At 50.3% G+C, this 16,634-nt stretch overlaps 1 protein-coding gene across 1 annotated transcript in view; it reads left to right on the top strand.

Moving 5' to 3' along the window:
* The window catches only part of IQSEC3 (IQ motif and Sec7 domain ArfGEF 3), a 125,462-nt gene extending 109,222 nt beyond the window's left edge, over positions 1-16,240 (top strand). Inside the window, exons 7-14 of the mRNA XM_084637350.1 lie at positions 258-424; positions 1,491-1,630; positions 2,506-2,631; positions 4,211-4,310; positions 7,005-7,166; positions 7,877-7,969; positions 8,612-8,655; positions 10,919-16,240. Of these exons, the coding sequence (XP_084493476.1) occupies positions 258-424; positions 1,491-1,630; positions 2,506-2,631; positions 4,211-4,310; positions 7,005-7,166; positions 7,877-7,969; positions 8,612-8,655; positions 10,919-11,356 (1,270 nt within the window). The 3' untranslated portion in view covers positions 11,357-16,240. The remainder of the gene's footprint in view (positions 1-257; positions 425-1,490; positions 1,631-2,505; positions 2,632-4,210; positions 4,311-7,004; positions 7,167-7,876; positions 7,970-8,611; positions 8,656-10,918) is intronic.
* The last annotated feature ends 394 nt before the right edge of the window (positions 16,241-16,634 follow it).

The following is a 16,634-nucleotide window of genomic DNA, read 5'->3' as shown; positions in this document are numbered from 1 at the left end:
TAGAGCTGATCCTTAGATGGCACAATTTGCCCTTGCTGGGTAAGTTGTGCCTTGGGAGAACAGCCAGATACTCCCAGTTTGTGTGAGATGAAGGCAAGTGTGGTTGTAAAGGAGTGATTTGCGCCTTGCTCCTTCGTGCTGAGGTCTAGTTGAGGGGGAGCGGTCTGGGCCTCGCTAAGTGCACATCTGGGGTAGACTGGCCTTTGATTTCCACTCTGGGGTCTCCATGGTATGTCTGGGCATCCCTCCCACTACAGCCAGCGGTACTGTATGTGTAACCCAGACGTGGTCCAGCAGTTCCATAACCCGGACACCATTTTCATCCTGGCCTTCGCGATCATCCTCCTCAACACAGACATGTACAGCCCCAACATCAAACCCGACAGGAAGATGATGCTGGAGGACTTCATCCGGAACCTGAGAGGTGAGGGTGCTGCACCAGGTAGGCATAACTCCTGCTGCTCCAGATTCTGTGTGCGCTAGAGCTGAAGCCAAAGACAAACTGAAGCTTCTGTAACCAGGGCTGCTGCTCTCTGTGAATCATAATAGCAGAAGCTTGTGATGGAAAAGACCTGTTGGGTCCTAGCTAGTCCATCACCCAGTGGATCAGTGCAGGATTGTCCTCTACAGTATATTCTCCAGCAATATGTCCAGCCCACTTTTAAAAGCCTCAAGGAGTGGGTTTCCACCACTTTTCTTGAGAGATATGTACACAATTTAATAGATATCACAGTTCAGAAGTTTTCTCTGATATTGAAATTTTCCTTTGCTTGATTTCATCCTAGTTACATCCTGTTGGATCTCCCGGAACACCTCCTTTCCCATCTTGGTGCTTCAAATATTTGGACAGGATTTCTGGATAGCCTAAATCTCCCCTTCCTTAATTCCATGCTATTCCTCTAACTGTCTATCCAGAGTGCTCTCCTCCTTGCTATCCACACCTGCCTTCTCTTATCTTGGGTCTCACTTTAGTTGTCATCTAACCACAATCTACATACACATCACCTCTTAATCTTGAAGGGAAGTGGTTGAAGCCCCACTACTGGGGACACTTACAACTAGACCAGACCAAGCAACTAGTAAAGGTACAACTGAGCCACAATCCTGCATTGGCAGGGGAATGGGCTGGATCTCCTAATAGGCCTCTTCCATCTCTAAAGTTGATGGTTATATGAAATCAATGCCTGGTTTTATTGCTGAGTGGCCCAAGATCTATAAATATGAAAGTGTGACTATAAAATGGCAGGGAACATGTGGAAAGAAGCCAGCATGCAAAGCAGTGGAATATCGAAATCCTTTGCATTCTCCCGATTATATCATTATATCAGCAGAGAAGGCAGTATATTATACCAAGAGATTATTGCTTCCTCCCCATCTCCCCCACACTGCCTAGACACACTGTGTAAAGAAGGCAGTCGGTGCATGCTGAGGACTGTCAGCTCTTTCCTTGCTCTCTGCCTAGCCTGCTCTACATTCTCTGTGCTTTGCAGGGGTGGACGACGGCGCTGACATTCCCCGGGAGCTGGTTGTGGGGATCTATGAGAGGATCCAACAGAAAGAGCTCAAATCCAATGAGGATCATGTGACCTATGTCACCAAGGTGGAGAAATCCATAGTAGGGATGAAAACAGTGAGTTCTTAACCTCTGCTCTATTCTTCTCACCTCTACTTCCTCACTCCTCTCATCTCCTCCTCTGTCCTGCCTTCTGTTGCAGCTGCAGCCTTCCTTCTCCATTCACCTGTTTTTCTATAGTCCTTTCTTTCTCTCCTTCCACTCCCTTCTGTCCTTTAACATTTGCTCCCTTTTCTTGGATTCCCCTCTTTCTTGCAATCTCATTCTTTCTTAATGGTTCTGGAGCTCCCTTAGCCAGAATTTGTCTTAGCTGATGCACTCATCCTCTAGCCAAGAGTCTTATCACGGGCCCTGCCTGTTGACACCTCAGAGATACACCGCAGTGCTTCAGACTCTCTTTCAGGTTTTGTGAGGACATAGGAAAGGAAAGGAAAAGTCTGATAGAAAGCGATCTCAGCCAGCTCTCCCAGGAGCTCCTTGAGGAGTGTAAGGGTTAGGAGAACACCAATGGTTTCCTTGGCCAGGACTAATAAGTAATGCAAAAACACACCATTGACCTCAACTGTGTGAAATAATCTCCAGAAGGGCCAGAAAGTTACAAACCCACAGCTGGGGTGATGGCAGGATGCTGAAGAGGGTAAGCAACCACCCATGATCTCTGTAAGCCAGACGTGGTGATCTGATTCAATAATAAGAGGGCTTCCAGTGACTGCCTGCCCCACCACTCCATCAGGTTCCTCAGAGTCAAAGGGTGCAGGCCAGTTCTTGCTGTGGCACATGGGGAAAGTGATGGTGAGGAGAAGGATTCAGGTGGGCAGAGCTGGCCCATGCCACTGCACGAAGGTTTGAGTAGCTAGAAATGACACTGAATCGTTTGGGTTGGGAGGGCAGTGAGAACATTTCCCACTTAACTTCTCTCTTGGGCCTTGCAGGTTCTGTCTGTGCCCCATCGCCGGCTGGTCTGCTGCAGCCGACTTTACGAGGTGACGGACGTGAATAAAATGCAGAAGCAGGCTGCTCACCAGAGGGAGGTGTTCCTCTTCAACGACCTACTGGTGGTGAGCATGCTCTGGGATGTTAGGCAGGAGAGTGTGCCAAAGGAGGAGCTGGAGATGTTGTGAAAGTCAAAAGTATAACTGGGTTCAAAAAAGAACTAGATACGTTGATGGATGATAGGCCCATCAAGGGTGATTAGCCACGATAGTCAGGGACCACGCAACCCCATGCTCTGGGTGTCCCTAAACCTCTAACTGCCAGAAGCTGGGACTGGATAGCAGGGGATGGATCACTCAGTAATTGTCCTGTTCTGTTTATTCCCTCTTGAAGTATCTGGCACTGGCCACTATTGGGAGAAAGGATACTGGACTAGATGGACCATTGGTCTGACCCAGCATGGCCATTCTTATGTCAAAGGAGCTTCTGAATTCTTTGGGAAACACTGTCAAAATGGTACAGCAGGAAGGGGGACAGGCTGCTGGCAAAACTAGGCCATGGCAACCCCCAACCTCACATAAGAAGAGGCCACAGAATCCCGCCTCCCACTGTAAGAAGATGCCATGGCATCCCCCATGGTAAAACGGGGCAATAGCACCTAAAGGAATCTCAACCCTTCAATAAGTCATGTCCCATGGTGGTTCTGTGTCCCGTTAACAATCAAAGCAAGGTCAGTACTTTCCACAGTAACTCCATTCCTCTCAGTGAAGCTCAGTTCTTTATCTGTCAGTGCCGAGGCAGGCAGAGTTCCCCTTCTGTCTAAATCCTTCCTGACGAACACTGCCTAGCCACTGCCGTCTACCACTGCCGCATTCAGTGTAGATTATTCATTATTCACATAGTGACACAGATGTCCATGGCACTTTAAAAACACATTCCCTACCCCAGAGCTTGCAGTCTAATTTAAGCAGACACCAGGCAAACACTGAACAATCAGGAGCAAGACTGGGAGCAGAAAGGGTGGGAGAAAAGTGAAGCGCTAGAAGCCTAGTGGTAAGAAATGAGTTTTCAGGAGTGATTTGAAGGTGGATTGGGAAGATGGTTGTTCCAATATTGGCTCAGGCTGTGCCTGTCCCTTGCATATGTACATAAGGGGGGAAAGGCTCCTTGTATGCTCACCCGCACAGGAGCTTGACGGTACGGACTGCTCCCTACTAGTGTCCCCTGGGGCACTAGCCAACTGAAAGGGGCAGGAAGCAGATGCAAGACAATGGCCAGATGTGAAGGGGAGAATGTGCTATGTCTTCTAAGGGGCAATGCAGCATGCATACTTATCCTGTATCCCGGGCACTCTGGAAGGCATGTTGTGGATGGCTCTGTAATACCCTCTATGCTAGCCCATGCCTTCAATGGCATGCTCTGGCCCACAAGGGAGGGAGTGACTAAAGTCTGCTTGCAAAGTTGCAAATGGGAGAGTGTCAAAGAGAGGCCATCTAAGGAGCGAGGTCTGGAGCGTTGTGTACGTAAGTGCAGCATGCAGAGTGGCATGACAGGGAAATCACTAGACAAAGAGCCTATGGGTTACCATTCATCACGCTGATGCTGCGTTAGCAGAGCTTTTCTGGAGCGCACTCGAAGCATTTTGCATTGTTCGTGCCTCATTCTTTCCCAGTGCCCTTAGCTGCTGATGTTTCTCTTTGACAGATCCTCAAGCTTTGCCCCAAGAAGAAAAGCTCCTCGACCTACACATTTTGCAAGTCAGTTGGCTTGTTGGGGATGCAGTTCCATCTCTTTGAGAATGAATGTAAGTCTGCTGTGGGCTGGCACCCTGGAGGGGATAGGCAGGTGGAGCTGGAGGGAAGGTCCCTGCTTCTGGAACCTCCAGCTGGAAAGGCTTCCATCAGCAGGGATTTGAGCACTGAGGGCTGAATTATTGCTGTATGGGGGCAGTGGGTCCGGGAGAAGTTGCTCCTACCCGCTATCCCTCTCATTGCACCTGCACAGGAGGCAGCTAGAATGTGTCTGCTTGCTCCCCCTGAGCACAAGAGGGGTACGGCTCACTCTGCAGCAGAGGGGGGTGCAGCCGGCTGGACTGGCGGTATGGGCAGGACCACACACATAGCAAGCACCAGATGGCGACCGTACCAGATGGAGCGCACTCTTTGCAAGTGCGGCTGCAGAGCTTGTCCCCCCCACAGGTGTCACGCCTCTGGCTCTGCCTTTCACCCCACTGTTGTTCAGGTGCTGTGCCTCCTTCCACCACCCCAGAGGCGCCAAGACATAAAACAGCTGCTGGAACGGCAACCACAAAAGTGTGGCACGAGGCCAAACCTCATCGGCTTGACCTTGATGGTCTGGGAATGGAGCCATTATTTATCATTATTTAGACTGGTTCTGTGGAGGAGGAGTGCCAGAAACACTCAGCCTAACTGATGGTGCCGGGTTCAGCGTGGGAGGAGATGGCAGCATTTGCACAAGCTGCTGCTGTTGCTCATTGATACTCGTGGGTACCTGTGTGGAGTATGCCGTGGAGAAGGGAGATGATGATAATACTTAGCCCATCCTCAGCGCTCTTTGCAGACACTATTTCACCCTCACAGCATCCCTGCGAGATTGGTACGGGCTCTATGACTTACATCCCCCTTGTACACGTAGGGTGGTTGAGGCTGAGAGGTTAAGTGGCCCAAGGTCACAGAGGGGTGTCACTGTCAGAGCGGGGACAGTGAATTTAGAATTTATTCATGTTAGTTACCATAGTGCCTAGGGACCAACCAAGAATGGGGCCTCATCATGCTAGGCCGGGCAAACACAGAGCAGATGGTCCCTGCCCCCAAAGAACTTACAATGTCAGTAGACAAGACGGGCCCAGGGATGGGGAACGGGTAGAACACACAAGCTGAGCGAACAATGGGATGATGGCAAAGGGCACGTTAGTGCCACAATTGTTTGTTTCTTTGGGTGGGTTTCGTTGGGAGGGGGATCAGCTAAATGGAAAGAGAAAGGAAGGGAGGGTGATGGGAACGGGAGAGAAGAGGGTGAGAGGGGCAGATGCAGAGTGAAGCTGAGGGGAAGAGACCTTGAAGGAGGGGCAGAGTGGAGCGAACAGCCACTCAGCACAGGGCAGAGAAAGTCCAGTTAAAACTGTAGAAAATTCTCTGAATGTCTGGAGGTCCCTGCTTTGGCTGCTTCTGCAGCTCCCCTACTGGCTGGAGACTGGAGTCTCTGGCTGGTTCCTTTCTGCATCCACTTTCGTTCTCAGAACACTGGCCCTCATCTCTCTATGCGCTTTCTGCTCCCTTTGCATCTCCCCTGCCACATGCCCTACAATGCCTTCCATTGGGTGGGAAAGAAATGAGTCTATCCGGGTTAGGGTGGCCACTCACGCATTCCCTGAATACTGGACAGGAGTGGTGTACTCTGGCCTGGCCAGCAGGGCCTCGCACACACCATGCGTGCAAGTTCATGCCAGCAGAGGCAGAGCGTGCTCTTCAAAATGGCATCCCTTATCCAATACTGTCCACATCCAGTTTTGTTTCAGTACCGGAGGACAAACCACTGAAAAATAGGCCTGTCTGTTTTAAAGCTGGATGAATGGAGTGTGTCTCCCTGTGTCCTACTTCTTCTCTCTGCACAGTGGGATCGCCTGTCAGTATAGGTGGTGGCCCTTTCTGGCTGGGACAGAAAGCAGGCTATGACCCTTGTATACCCATGTCTCCTTCCCTGCCATGCCCCCTGCTGGCTAGGACAGAGACCTAGAGTGAATTCCTGGCCCCACCAGAGTCAATGGGAGTTTTGCAATTGACTTCAATGGTGCCAGGATTTGTTCTGTCTCCTGCTGGGTGAGAGAAAGATTTGTTGCCTGAATGTAAGGCCCTTTGCTCCTATTCCAACCAAGTGCCCTACTGTCATGTCTCAGTGCTGAGGGTTCCCAGAACACATGGAACATATCAGAAGCGTTACAGTTACTATTCTCAGTGCTGGAGTTTCCTGCATGCTGTGCTGCTATTTAGTGGGGTTGCTGCAGTGGTATGTCAGTGCTGGAGGTTGCTGGCCTCTGCACTGGACTGCAGTATTTGTGCTTGCACCATATTGTGCAGAGTTCCTTTTTTGCCGTGCTGGGATCTACAGAGGAAATGCAATCACATGGCAGCGGTGGCAAATACCAGTTACATAGTACTGTCGTGACTGCAAGGGAGGTGCGGCAGTCGTGTCTCGGCGCTGCAGGAGACAGGTCCTGTGCTGCACGATGAGACAATCCCTTGTACACTCACAGCTCTTGTGCTATAGGACAGCGTAGGCTCTGTGACCTGAACAGTGCAGGTTCCCACATGCTGCCCTGCGCTATAGTGCGACGATGCACTGCACCTGTGCACCAGTGCTAGAAAGTCTTGAATGTCGCGCTGTAGTGGGAGTGATGCAGCCACATCTCAAGCAAGGGCTGGTGCTGTTAGGTCTGGGTTTTTCGTTCTTCCAATCTGTTTTCGTGCCTTGTTTTCAGATTACCCCCATGGCATCACCCTGGTGACTCCAGTTTCAGGCTCAGATAAGAAACAGGTACTACACTTCTGTGCTCTGGGTTCAGAGGAAATGCAGAAATTTGTGGAAGATCTAAAAGAGTCAATAGCAGAGGTGATGGAGCTAGAACAGATACGAATTGAATGTAAGGCTTCCAGCGTGATCCAGACTCCATGCAGTCATCCTGTATGTATGTCCACGTGTGTTGGGGGGTTGAAGATCCCTTCCATGCGGGTGTATGTTGGAATATGCATGTGATTGTCCCTATGTATGTTCATATGCAGATATGACCTGTGAGTACCTGGGAAGATTCTGTATATATGAACTGGTATAAGCAGCAGGTTCTGATAACCTTCATCGCGCTGCATAATTTTACTCCATGAGAGGCAGCATGGCCCAGTAGACTGGGTACCGGACTGGGAGTTAGGAGACCTGGGTTCTGTTCACAGCTTGCTGGTAACCTTGGACCAGTCACTGCACCTCCATCTGTGTTTTGCTGGGTGAAATTCTATGGCCTGTGCTCTTCAGGTCAGGCTAGATCAGGAGGGTTCCTGCTGGCCTTAATATCTCTGAATGGATGAGTATTCCCATTGGAGTCAACTGTATCACTCGTGGAGTAAGGTGCTACTCCCTGGGAATGTGGGTGTCAGAGTCTAGCCCTCCGTGGGGCTTTACTGGCATGTGCATACACAGCATCTCTAATTCCTATTTCTCTCCTGTCTTCCTTTGCCTCTCGGTCTCTCCCTTCTTGTTTGTACATCTTCTCTTCTGGCTGACTTTCTCTTCTGTTTCTTTGTCTCACTTTCACTCTTGTCCCTGTCTCTCCCCATTCACTGTTATCCTTCTGACTCTCAGGGGAGCTGGAGAAGCAGCAGGGGGCAAAGACTCTTACGTTAAAGACCAACGGGGCTCAGATGGAACCACAGTCCAAGCAAGCATCTCCGACAGGTTAGCGGTCACTCTCCTTTGGGGGCTGACTGTGCAGCTGTTACTCAGACGCTCACCCAAGTATTCACGTTGACTTCAGTGGGCGCTAGTGCTCAGCATTGTGAGCAAGGGCTGGGCCCTCAGCAAATAGTGGAAGTGAGGTGCGCATAAGTGCTCAGCAGGTACCTCAGAAAATTCTTTAAAAGCCTCTTTGAGGGCCACCCCAACTGCAAAATAGCCACAGCGAACCCTTGGAGGGAAAAGCGACAGACCAAAGTCCTTTCTTTATCCCAAGAATGGGCAATTGCACTATAAGCTATTTTCACACCCTCCTACCAACCTGCCACGTCTAGGTAGCACAGGCTTTATGTTCATTCCTGGCTTGGCTTCTCTGCCACGGCTGCCAATTAAGGCCAGACACAGTGATGATTTGGGCACCAGTCCACAAGAAACTGAGCTGGGGTCAGCAGCTCATTTCATCTATCCCACCAAGTGGTTATCACATGATAACAACAGTCAGTTGCCATCAGTCTGAGCTGGAGTTGAACCTAGAGGCTCCACAGCACCTCACCAGTCCTGTGAGCTGCCACAGCCTCAAGCCATGCTCCTTCTGATGTCATGAGACATAGGTTTCCTCACTGATAGGTCTGTTTTATTTCAAAGGCAAGAAGGAATTGGGGGAGAAGGTCTCAGATAGCACAGTGGAGGTAAGTAGAGCACAGAGCAGCTGAGGTAAGTAATTCTCTCTCACTTCAGCTCTTCTCACATTCTCTGTTGTTTCTTTTCTCAGGTTTTAATCAATGCCTCCCCAGCCAGACTGACAATTTTACCAATTTCCAGAGATACAATTAAAAGTTACTGCTAGGACGGGTAATACAACTTTCAAATCCAAACTAAACTTCAAAGCATTTTCAATCCGTCTTTATAACTGCAACATCCCTCATGGACCAAGCTCCCGAATGCCATAGACTAACCCGCGCTGCTACCTAAGGGAAAACTGAGAACCCAGCTAAAAACTTGCCTGGACAGGCCACTGACATTGCTAACGCCATGCAGCCACCAGTGCGAACTTACCCGCAGTAACCTTCCCTGCAAACCTTGCCCCAGAGATTCACTTTCCTATGCAGGGAGCTCCACTGTCCGGTTTGCACACATTTCGGCAGGGACCGCCGGTTCCTAGCAGATACTCTTTCCTACGCAGAGAGCCCCATTGCCTCCCAGCTGCCCGTTCTCCCAGCATAGCTGTAGCACCGAGGAGATCTCCCCTGAGTGTCTTAGCTGCCCTCAACCTGGCCTTTCTCAAGGCAGTTCTATCCCCCGGCAGATGCCTCTTGCCATAGTGCACTCCATCCCTCTGCGGCTCTCAGTCCCCTTTGGGGGAAGAGGAAGCTGCATTTCCCTGCAGACACCCATTTCCTGACGTAGGTGCTTTCAGTCCTCAGCTTCCAGTTTCCACTGGGACTGATGTTTGCCTGCAGCTTATTGCCTCAGTGAGTTGGGGTGCTGCGAGCACTTCAGGCCCTGCAGCCACTCTTTCCTAGGGGAGGCTCCATCACCTCAAAGATACCCATTCCTGAGGGAAGCTCAGTTACCCTGCAGCTTCCCTGGAGAGCTCCATTCCTCATAGGCACCAGTTCCCAGTGGGTCATGCCATCTGCCGGCAGACGTACATTCTGCCACTGTCCCCCATGCACTTACTCTTGTGGGGAAGCACCAGCAACCTGCAGACACTTTTTCCCATGTCAGACTTCTGTCCCCCTCAGAGTGACCCAGTTCTGGAGGCAGCTTCCCTTCCTCACAGCCAGTCAGTGCCCCGGGAAAGCCCAGCCACCACCCATCCCCCAGGGGGAGTCATCCATTGGCAGGGGGAGCTGTGCTATCACCCAGTCCCCCTGAGGGAGTCTTGTGTCCTCCCTGCCCCCCAGTCCATCCTGCCTTCCTCCCTGGGGCCAGCCAGCCTCCCTCCCCCGGCCCGGGGATCTCCACCACCTGGCAGACACCCATGGGCAGGGAGAACTCTGCCATCAGCCAGTCTTCCCAGGAGAGCCCCACTCGCTTCATTGTCCTGCAGCCACCCACTTCTGGGAGCTGGCTCTTGCCCTACCGACCCCTGTTTCCCGGGGAGTTCCAGTACATTTGAGCTTCCTCCCCATTTTCACTCTGGAATCAGTGGGTGCCCATACGTGGGGGACTCTCTTCAGGTCCATGGAGACCCCTGAAGCCTCTCTTCCTTTCCCCTCTTCCTTCTGATCACCCAGTAATTTGCATCAGCAGAAGAGCATCTCCATTTTCTCTGAGATTATCTAATCTGCTGCCATTTCATCATGCCTTTCTTTTATCATTGTACCAGCTAGATGGGTAATTTCTTTTAACTCATTTCCTTTCACTTACAAACCATCAAACGGATCGGCGGGAGCTGCAGTTTGCTGGAATATGTCAGATTTCTGCTTTTTTTCCTTTGTAAACAGCTTAGCAAATCATGTTGTGCACCTTCCTGCTCAGGGAGCTGGGGCGGGCGCGAGTCTCGCTCTGAGCCTCAGCCAGTGTCACTTTGCAGAACTGTACAACCTTGATTATCTGAAACCCGGCTCACCAATCCACCTGCCCTGCTGCCTGGAGCCAGGGCACAGCCTCCAAGGGCAATTCGTTACAATGAGAATTCTCAGATACCGCCACTATCAGAACTCATTCACATGCCCCGGGAGGTTCGGATAATCAACGTCTGCATTGCATTTGGAAAGGCTGCTCCTGCCTTTAATGGGATGGCAACAAGAGGGCACCTTAGTTCTAGCTTGGGCATGGGAGGGGAGATAGCTATTGTGTGGGGAGAGGGAGCTGTGGCTGGGGATCATGCTTTGGGTGGGTTATGGTTGATGCGCATGAGAGATGGTGGGGCTCAGGGCAGCCAGTAGTAGCAGCTGGGAAAATGTCTTGTAACATTTAATGCTTCTTTGACTGTTTCTAAACTAGGTGTCAATTCACAACAGGCTTCAAACGTACCAGCACAACTCCGTCCTGGGGCCCGAGAGTGGAACGCAGGCCAGCACGCGTCCTAACATGCCACAGGAGAGGCTGGAGACAGCATTGGTACCCTCCTATCCCGCCTCGGCGGGGACACTTGTACAGTGCCAGCAGATTGTCAAAGTCATTGTCTTGGACAAGCCGTGCCTCGCTCGTATGGAGCCGGCCCTCAACCAGACTTTGACCCGCTACGTCTCCTCCGATTCCTGCAGCTCCACCCCGTTGCGCAGTGCAGGCAGCGGGCTCCAAGGGACCCCAGTGAAAATCATTCATCAGCCCCCACTTCCGCCTCCGCCACCACCCTACAACCACCCACACCAGTACTGCCCCCCCAGCTCCCTGCTTCATAGGCGTAGGTACTCCAGTGGCTCACGCAGTCTAGTGTAGCCACACCACCAGCACCACCAAACAGCACAGGTTTTCCCCGCGACCCTTTCTGTCTACAAAGAGATCTAGTTTGGGATTTATTTTTTAGTAAAAGAGAAGAAAAACCAAACCTGAGCAGACTTAACTCCTCCCCATCTCCCCTGAGATGATGGTAATTGCGAAGAGCCCTTTATAGAAACGGCCAGTCCTGGAGCTCACACTTCCACCTGCGCCTGCCACCCAGCCGCTCACTCCAACTCATGCCTCCTCCATGGACCCCATCATAGTTCTTTGCCACCCTTCTCCCAGCGAGCTGGTTGGTTCTCTGCTTTGTTTGCTCTGTGTCTTCAGTTTGCTATTTCGACTCCTCTTTCTCTTCCTCACCCCTCTCCTCCACCTCACCTGTCCCCGGCCAAGATTTTATCACACGAAACTTCACCGGGTTCTGGCGGGAACAGACTCACCGTACAGGGCACTGACTTTGGGTAGAGCACAGGTGGGGTGGGCGGAGGAGCTGCTGTCACCAACACTGCTGCTGCCGTTGCTGCCTGCTAAGCTGGAGCTGAGAACTTGTGAGACTCATCACATGCTTCCTCCTCACCACCCTTTGGTATCTTCTCCTCTCACAGCAGCCGGTTCCGAGAGAGAGTGAGCAGGAGAAGGGGAGACTGTCCCAAGCTGCGGCAGAACCCAATGATGGCCTCACTTTGAACACCAAAACTCTTTCTGTTGTTAAATTGGGACACTGTACCAAGAGAGCTTTGCTGAGATCCAGCAGAACTCATCACATGTAAATACCCCTGTGTGGTAGAGTATGCTCGGTGCATGCTTAGGAAAGGAAAAACCAAGTTGTTCTGGGGGGCGCAGAAGGGAGAGTTTAGACCCCCCAAAACCTTTCTGGGGTGACTGCTTTCTCAACGAGCTAGTGCTGTCTGGATCTGTGGTGCGCGCTCACAGACGCACACAGGTTGGTCTTTTCTGGCACAAAGGAGTATGCGCCAACACCTGGAGGACTCCCTCAGCCCCAACCGCAGCTGTGTCCTCTCCCAGCTGATTTTGTGTCTCCTTCTCACTGAAATTTGTGCTCTTGAGAAAAAGCCAAATGTTAAGTTCACCTTCTGGGATGGAAAAATCCCTTCATTTGATCCTTTCTATTCAGTGTTGCACGGAGGGGACTGTTTGGAGCCCACCCTCCTGATGGCCTTGGGGGACCCACGCTTTAAACATGGCTCCTGCTTGGATAGTCTGTTGCCCCCGCTTAAAGCTCCCTAATGGGAATTTGGTCCTGTCCTCACACTCCCACCCTTTGCGCACAGTGGGATCCCTCCCTTTCCCCCAAGCCAACTATCAGCGCTCCAGAGGGAGTTAACAGCTCAGCTCCTCATGCTTATCGGTCACACTGACATGCAGAAAGCCGGCCTTAAAATGGGCTAGAGCTGTATTTTTAGAAAAAAAATCTCCCCACACAGTGGGGAGGAGCAGGTATTAATTAGCTTAAAGGCTTTGGTCTCGCTCGCTCTATCTCCTTGCGAGGCTTAAGCAGAGCCATTTTAGAATTTGAAAACAGGGCAGAACAAGTTTTAGGTCCTTATTTTAGATTTTTAAAAAGTGTGCGAGAGACGATTTTTCCTCTCCACATGCGGCTGCGACACGGGAGCCCGGTGCTGGCTGGTGACACAGCAGTTTTCTTGTCGGGCACCTGGAGCTGGGGGATTGTGGAGGACAGCGCTTGAGTCAGCAGGGCAGGTAGCGTCATGTCAGCTACAGGAAGGCTTTTACCCCAGTTGGCTCCAACCCCTTGAGTTCAGTGGGGCTATTCGCAGAAGCAAAGGCTGTGATCTGTCAGGCCCTGCATGTCGGGCTGTCCCACATCCTTTCACATGTCAGTGGGCTCTGCCAGGACACTCAGCTTGAAAGACTCGTGATCAGCCAGGGTTTGAGTTGGATGAGGCTGAAGAAGGTTCTGGATCAGGGTCATAAAGACCGCGCGCTCTGGGATGTCAGCCTGATTCCCAGGCAGGCTTTGGAGGGAGACATGCTGTATTGGGCTGGGGCACCCAGGACAGTGCCTAGGCTTGGCAAAAAGCCTGGTGGTAAGCGCAGCACTTGATGGTCTATCCCCACAGTTGAAACGCACGTACACCCCATTTCAGTGAGTGTCCCGTGTGCACGCACAGGCAGATGCTGCTTTCTTGGCTTTGTTCTTCTGGCCGAAGCAGGATGTAATGCCTCTGCTTTTATACTTAATGCCAAATACAGATTAAAGGAGAACAAACAGGCACCACACAGAGGATGCTTATGATGAGCCCTCCCGGTCTGGGGGCAAGGCAGGGGACTGGAAGCTGGTAAGGGCCCAAGATTAGGAAGCTCTTGCACCTGAGAAACTGCCCCCTACCTTTAAGTCCTGCTCCTGTGCAGTGCTGAGCTCTCACATGGCCTGACTTTCAGCTATCCTCTCCCCCAGCGGGCTCTGAAATGCAGCCTGGCTCCCATGCCATCTGGCTTTGTAGTGAGGAATGGGTGAGCCCTTCCAAACTAGCTATAGACAGGATCTCGTTTGACTGGGCCTTAGCTTACTGGGAAATCCTACAGGTGGAATTTGCCATCTCGCTGCCAGCTAGCCGTTGGTAGCATTTTATTTTTACCCACTGCTGATGGGGAGATGACAGCCTCTTAGCATCTCTGGCAATTTTCTTCCTTCTCCAGGCTTATTCTCTCAGCCTTGAAGGAAGGCTGATTTTCCCCAGAGTTCATTAAGCCAGTGAAGGTTTGTGTGTGTTTAAATAAATTAGATTTTATTTGACATTTAACACAAAGTGACAACAAAACACCTTAAAATATTTGATGAAATAATTATTTAGATAAAATATTCATAACAGTGTGAAGTTCCTAGAAGAGAGATTTGCGTTATTAATAATTAAGTGGTGAAATTAAGACAACATAAAAAGCAGGAAGCTTTCCTGAGTCCTCCCCTTCCCCCCCCCCTTAACACTGGATAAAGGACTCCTCAGTTTAAGGTCTGAAGGGACCATCATGATCATCTAGTCTGGCATGCACATCACAGGCCACAGACCCTCACCCACCCGCTCCTGCACTAGGCCTGTAACCTCAGGCTGAGTTATAGAACTCTTCAGATCTTGATTTAAAGACTTCAAGTTACAGAGAATCCGGAAGGAAGCTATCAGTAGTGCTAGGATTTACCAATACATGGGGTGAAGGGGTGTAGTAGGGTGAGAGAGGTCCACTTCCCTGACCTACCAAAGACTGCTTCTGGCATGGAGATTTGGTCAGGGATGCAAATGTAGCAATCACATACCTTTCCACCTCCTCTTGTTTTCTACACTGCTGGGCATGCAGCCTGTTTCCATGAAGGGCAAGGGTTATTTGGTTTATTCCAGGATTTTCCTTTAGTAGAAGGGGTTGCTCTAAAATCCACTGTGTAGTTGAGCCCTCTGGGACTGTGACCAGAGACCCTCTGCTTATTTTCGTTTGGGTTCGTTGAGCGTTACAAGCACTTTAAAATGTGTATACATACCGTCTGGCCTATTGTACTCCTGTGCCCACTACTCCCCATCCACAAACGGACAGACACACACACACACTCAGTATACTTATAATTCTGCAAGTAGAAACCACTGCACATAACCTGATCACTGGCAAGGGTGCCATTAGACAAAGAGATTGAACAAACATTTTAGCGAAAGGCCTGGGGAAAAGCAAGAAACAATCCACCCCTTGCTGTGAGAAAAGTGGCGCAAAGAAAATCACCAACCCACACACAATGTTTTTTCTGACTGTGAGACTGGCAGGAGATTTTGGATTGTGAGATCAGGCAGGTGCCTGCTGCAGAAATTAGATAAGCCAAACTGAAGTGATGATTTGCTGCTGCATATTAAACAAACACTACAGCATTGTACAGTAATGGTCCTGCACACAAGAAGCAATATCCTCCTCTGGGGTAAGAAAGTGGAAGATGCTCTGTCCCTTTACATCAGCTCAGAAGATGTCTCTCTGGTCCTGATTCTTCTCTTACACCTGTGTAAATTATCAGTAAGCAGTTACCCCAGGACAACACTGGTGTGAGAGAGAGAGAGAGGAGAATCAGGGCAACAGATACAAGAGTATTTGGGCCACGGCTGTACAATACTACTGTATTTTTTAATATGGATTTTCATAAATCCCAGAAGGAATTCCACAGCATCCATTGTTACCCTTTATGTGTTTGGTCGTAAAGTGGAATCTAACTGACTCCAAATCCCCTTCTTCAAAAACTCTACCATGTTCTGCAGTGTTTTGGGGCTATTGGTCTATAATACTTGAGTATTTTTAGAAGGCTCAGTCTGGAATTAGTGTCATATGTTTGTGGGGCTTCTAAAACACAATTCAGTCCTGGATGCCATGCGCTGCTACTTGGGAGAATCTCTGCTTTGAAATGGGGAATGCAAATCTGACTTCTTTGCTGACTTAGCTTATGCTGCTCCCGCTGCTCTAGCAGCCCATCCTAAGGACAGGAGCCTGGAGCTGCCAGAAACATTTCTTGGGCTCTATTTGTAATTCTCTAAAGGCTCTAGCCCATTTTGTCTGGGCTGCTTTTCAGCAGCCACACCTGGGACAGCAGCTTTTATGGCATCAGGGTCTCACACCTTCACCACATGGCACATCCCATCTGAATGTTTCTTTTTTAAAACACAAAAATGTTACCTATGTGTAGGCTTTTGAGAGCATCTGTCTGTCTGTATCTGTTTCCTTCTGTAAATATCCTTTCCGAGCAGCTTCCTTTGGGAACAGCAGTGTGGTCACACCTAGCAAAGAATCCAAATGGCTAATATTTTGTAACAAAAATAGACCAGAAGTATTTTATCTGTTCAATTCATAGAGTTTTAGAAATTATATTGAGATATGTCATGTGTGCACTAATGTCTTCTTTGCCTCAGCCAATTCATTGTGTCCTGAGACCCCTCTGTGTGCGCGGGCTAGATGGGCTAGGCACCAAGGACCTGATTGTGGGAGGGGTTGAGCAGCTTCAGCTCCCATTGTTGTCACTAGGAGTTGACTGTGCTCAGCCTCTCTGAGGATCAGGCCCAAAGGCAGCCATGAAGAAAGGGTTCTTATCAGAGAGAAGCTAATTCAATGCAGGTTTGCCCCTGCAGTGTGGTAGAGGGGACAGGAATGCAAAGCCTCCCTCCTGTTCCCCTGGAGCATCACACACCCAGTGGGAATTCATCTACACATTCATGTACTCATGCACCTTTGGGGGAGGAGGCCTGCATGCACATGCAAATGTGTGTACACAGCAGAT

Source organism: Lepidochelys olivacea (assembly GCF_965140295.1).
Source record: "Lepidochelys olivacea isolate rLepOli2 genome assembly, chromosome: 1".
NCBI classification, from domain to species: Eukaryota; Metazoa; Chordata; order Testudines; family Cheloniidae; genus Lepidochelys; species Lepidochelys olivacea.
Note: the sequence above shows the minus strand (reverse complement) of the source record. Positions and strands in the feature narration are given on the sequence as shown.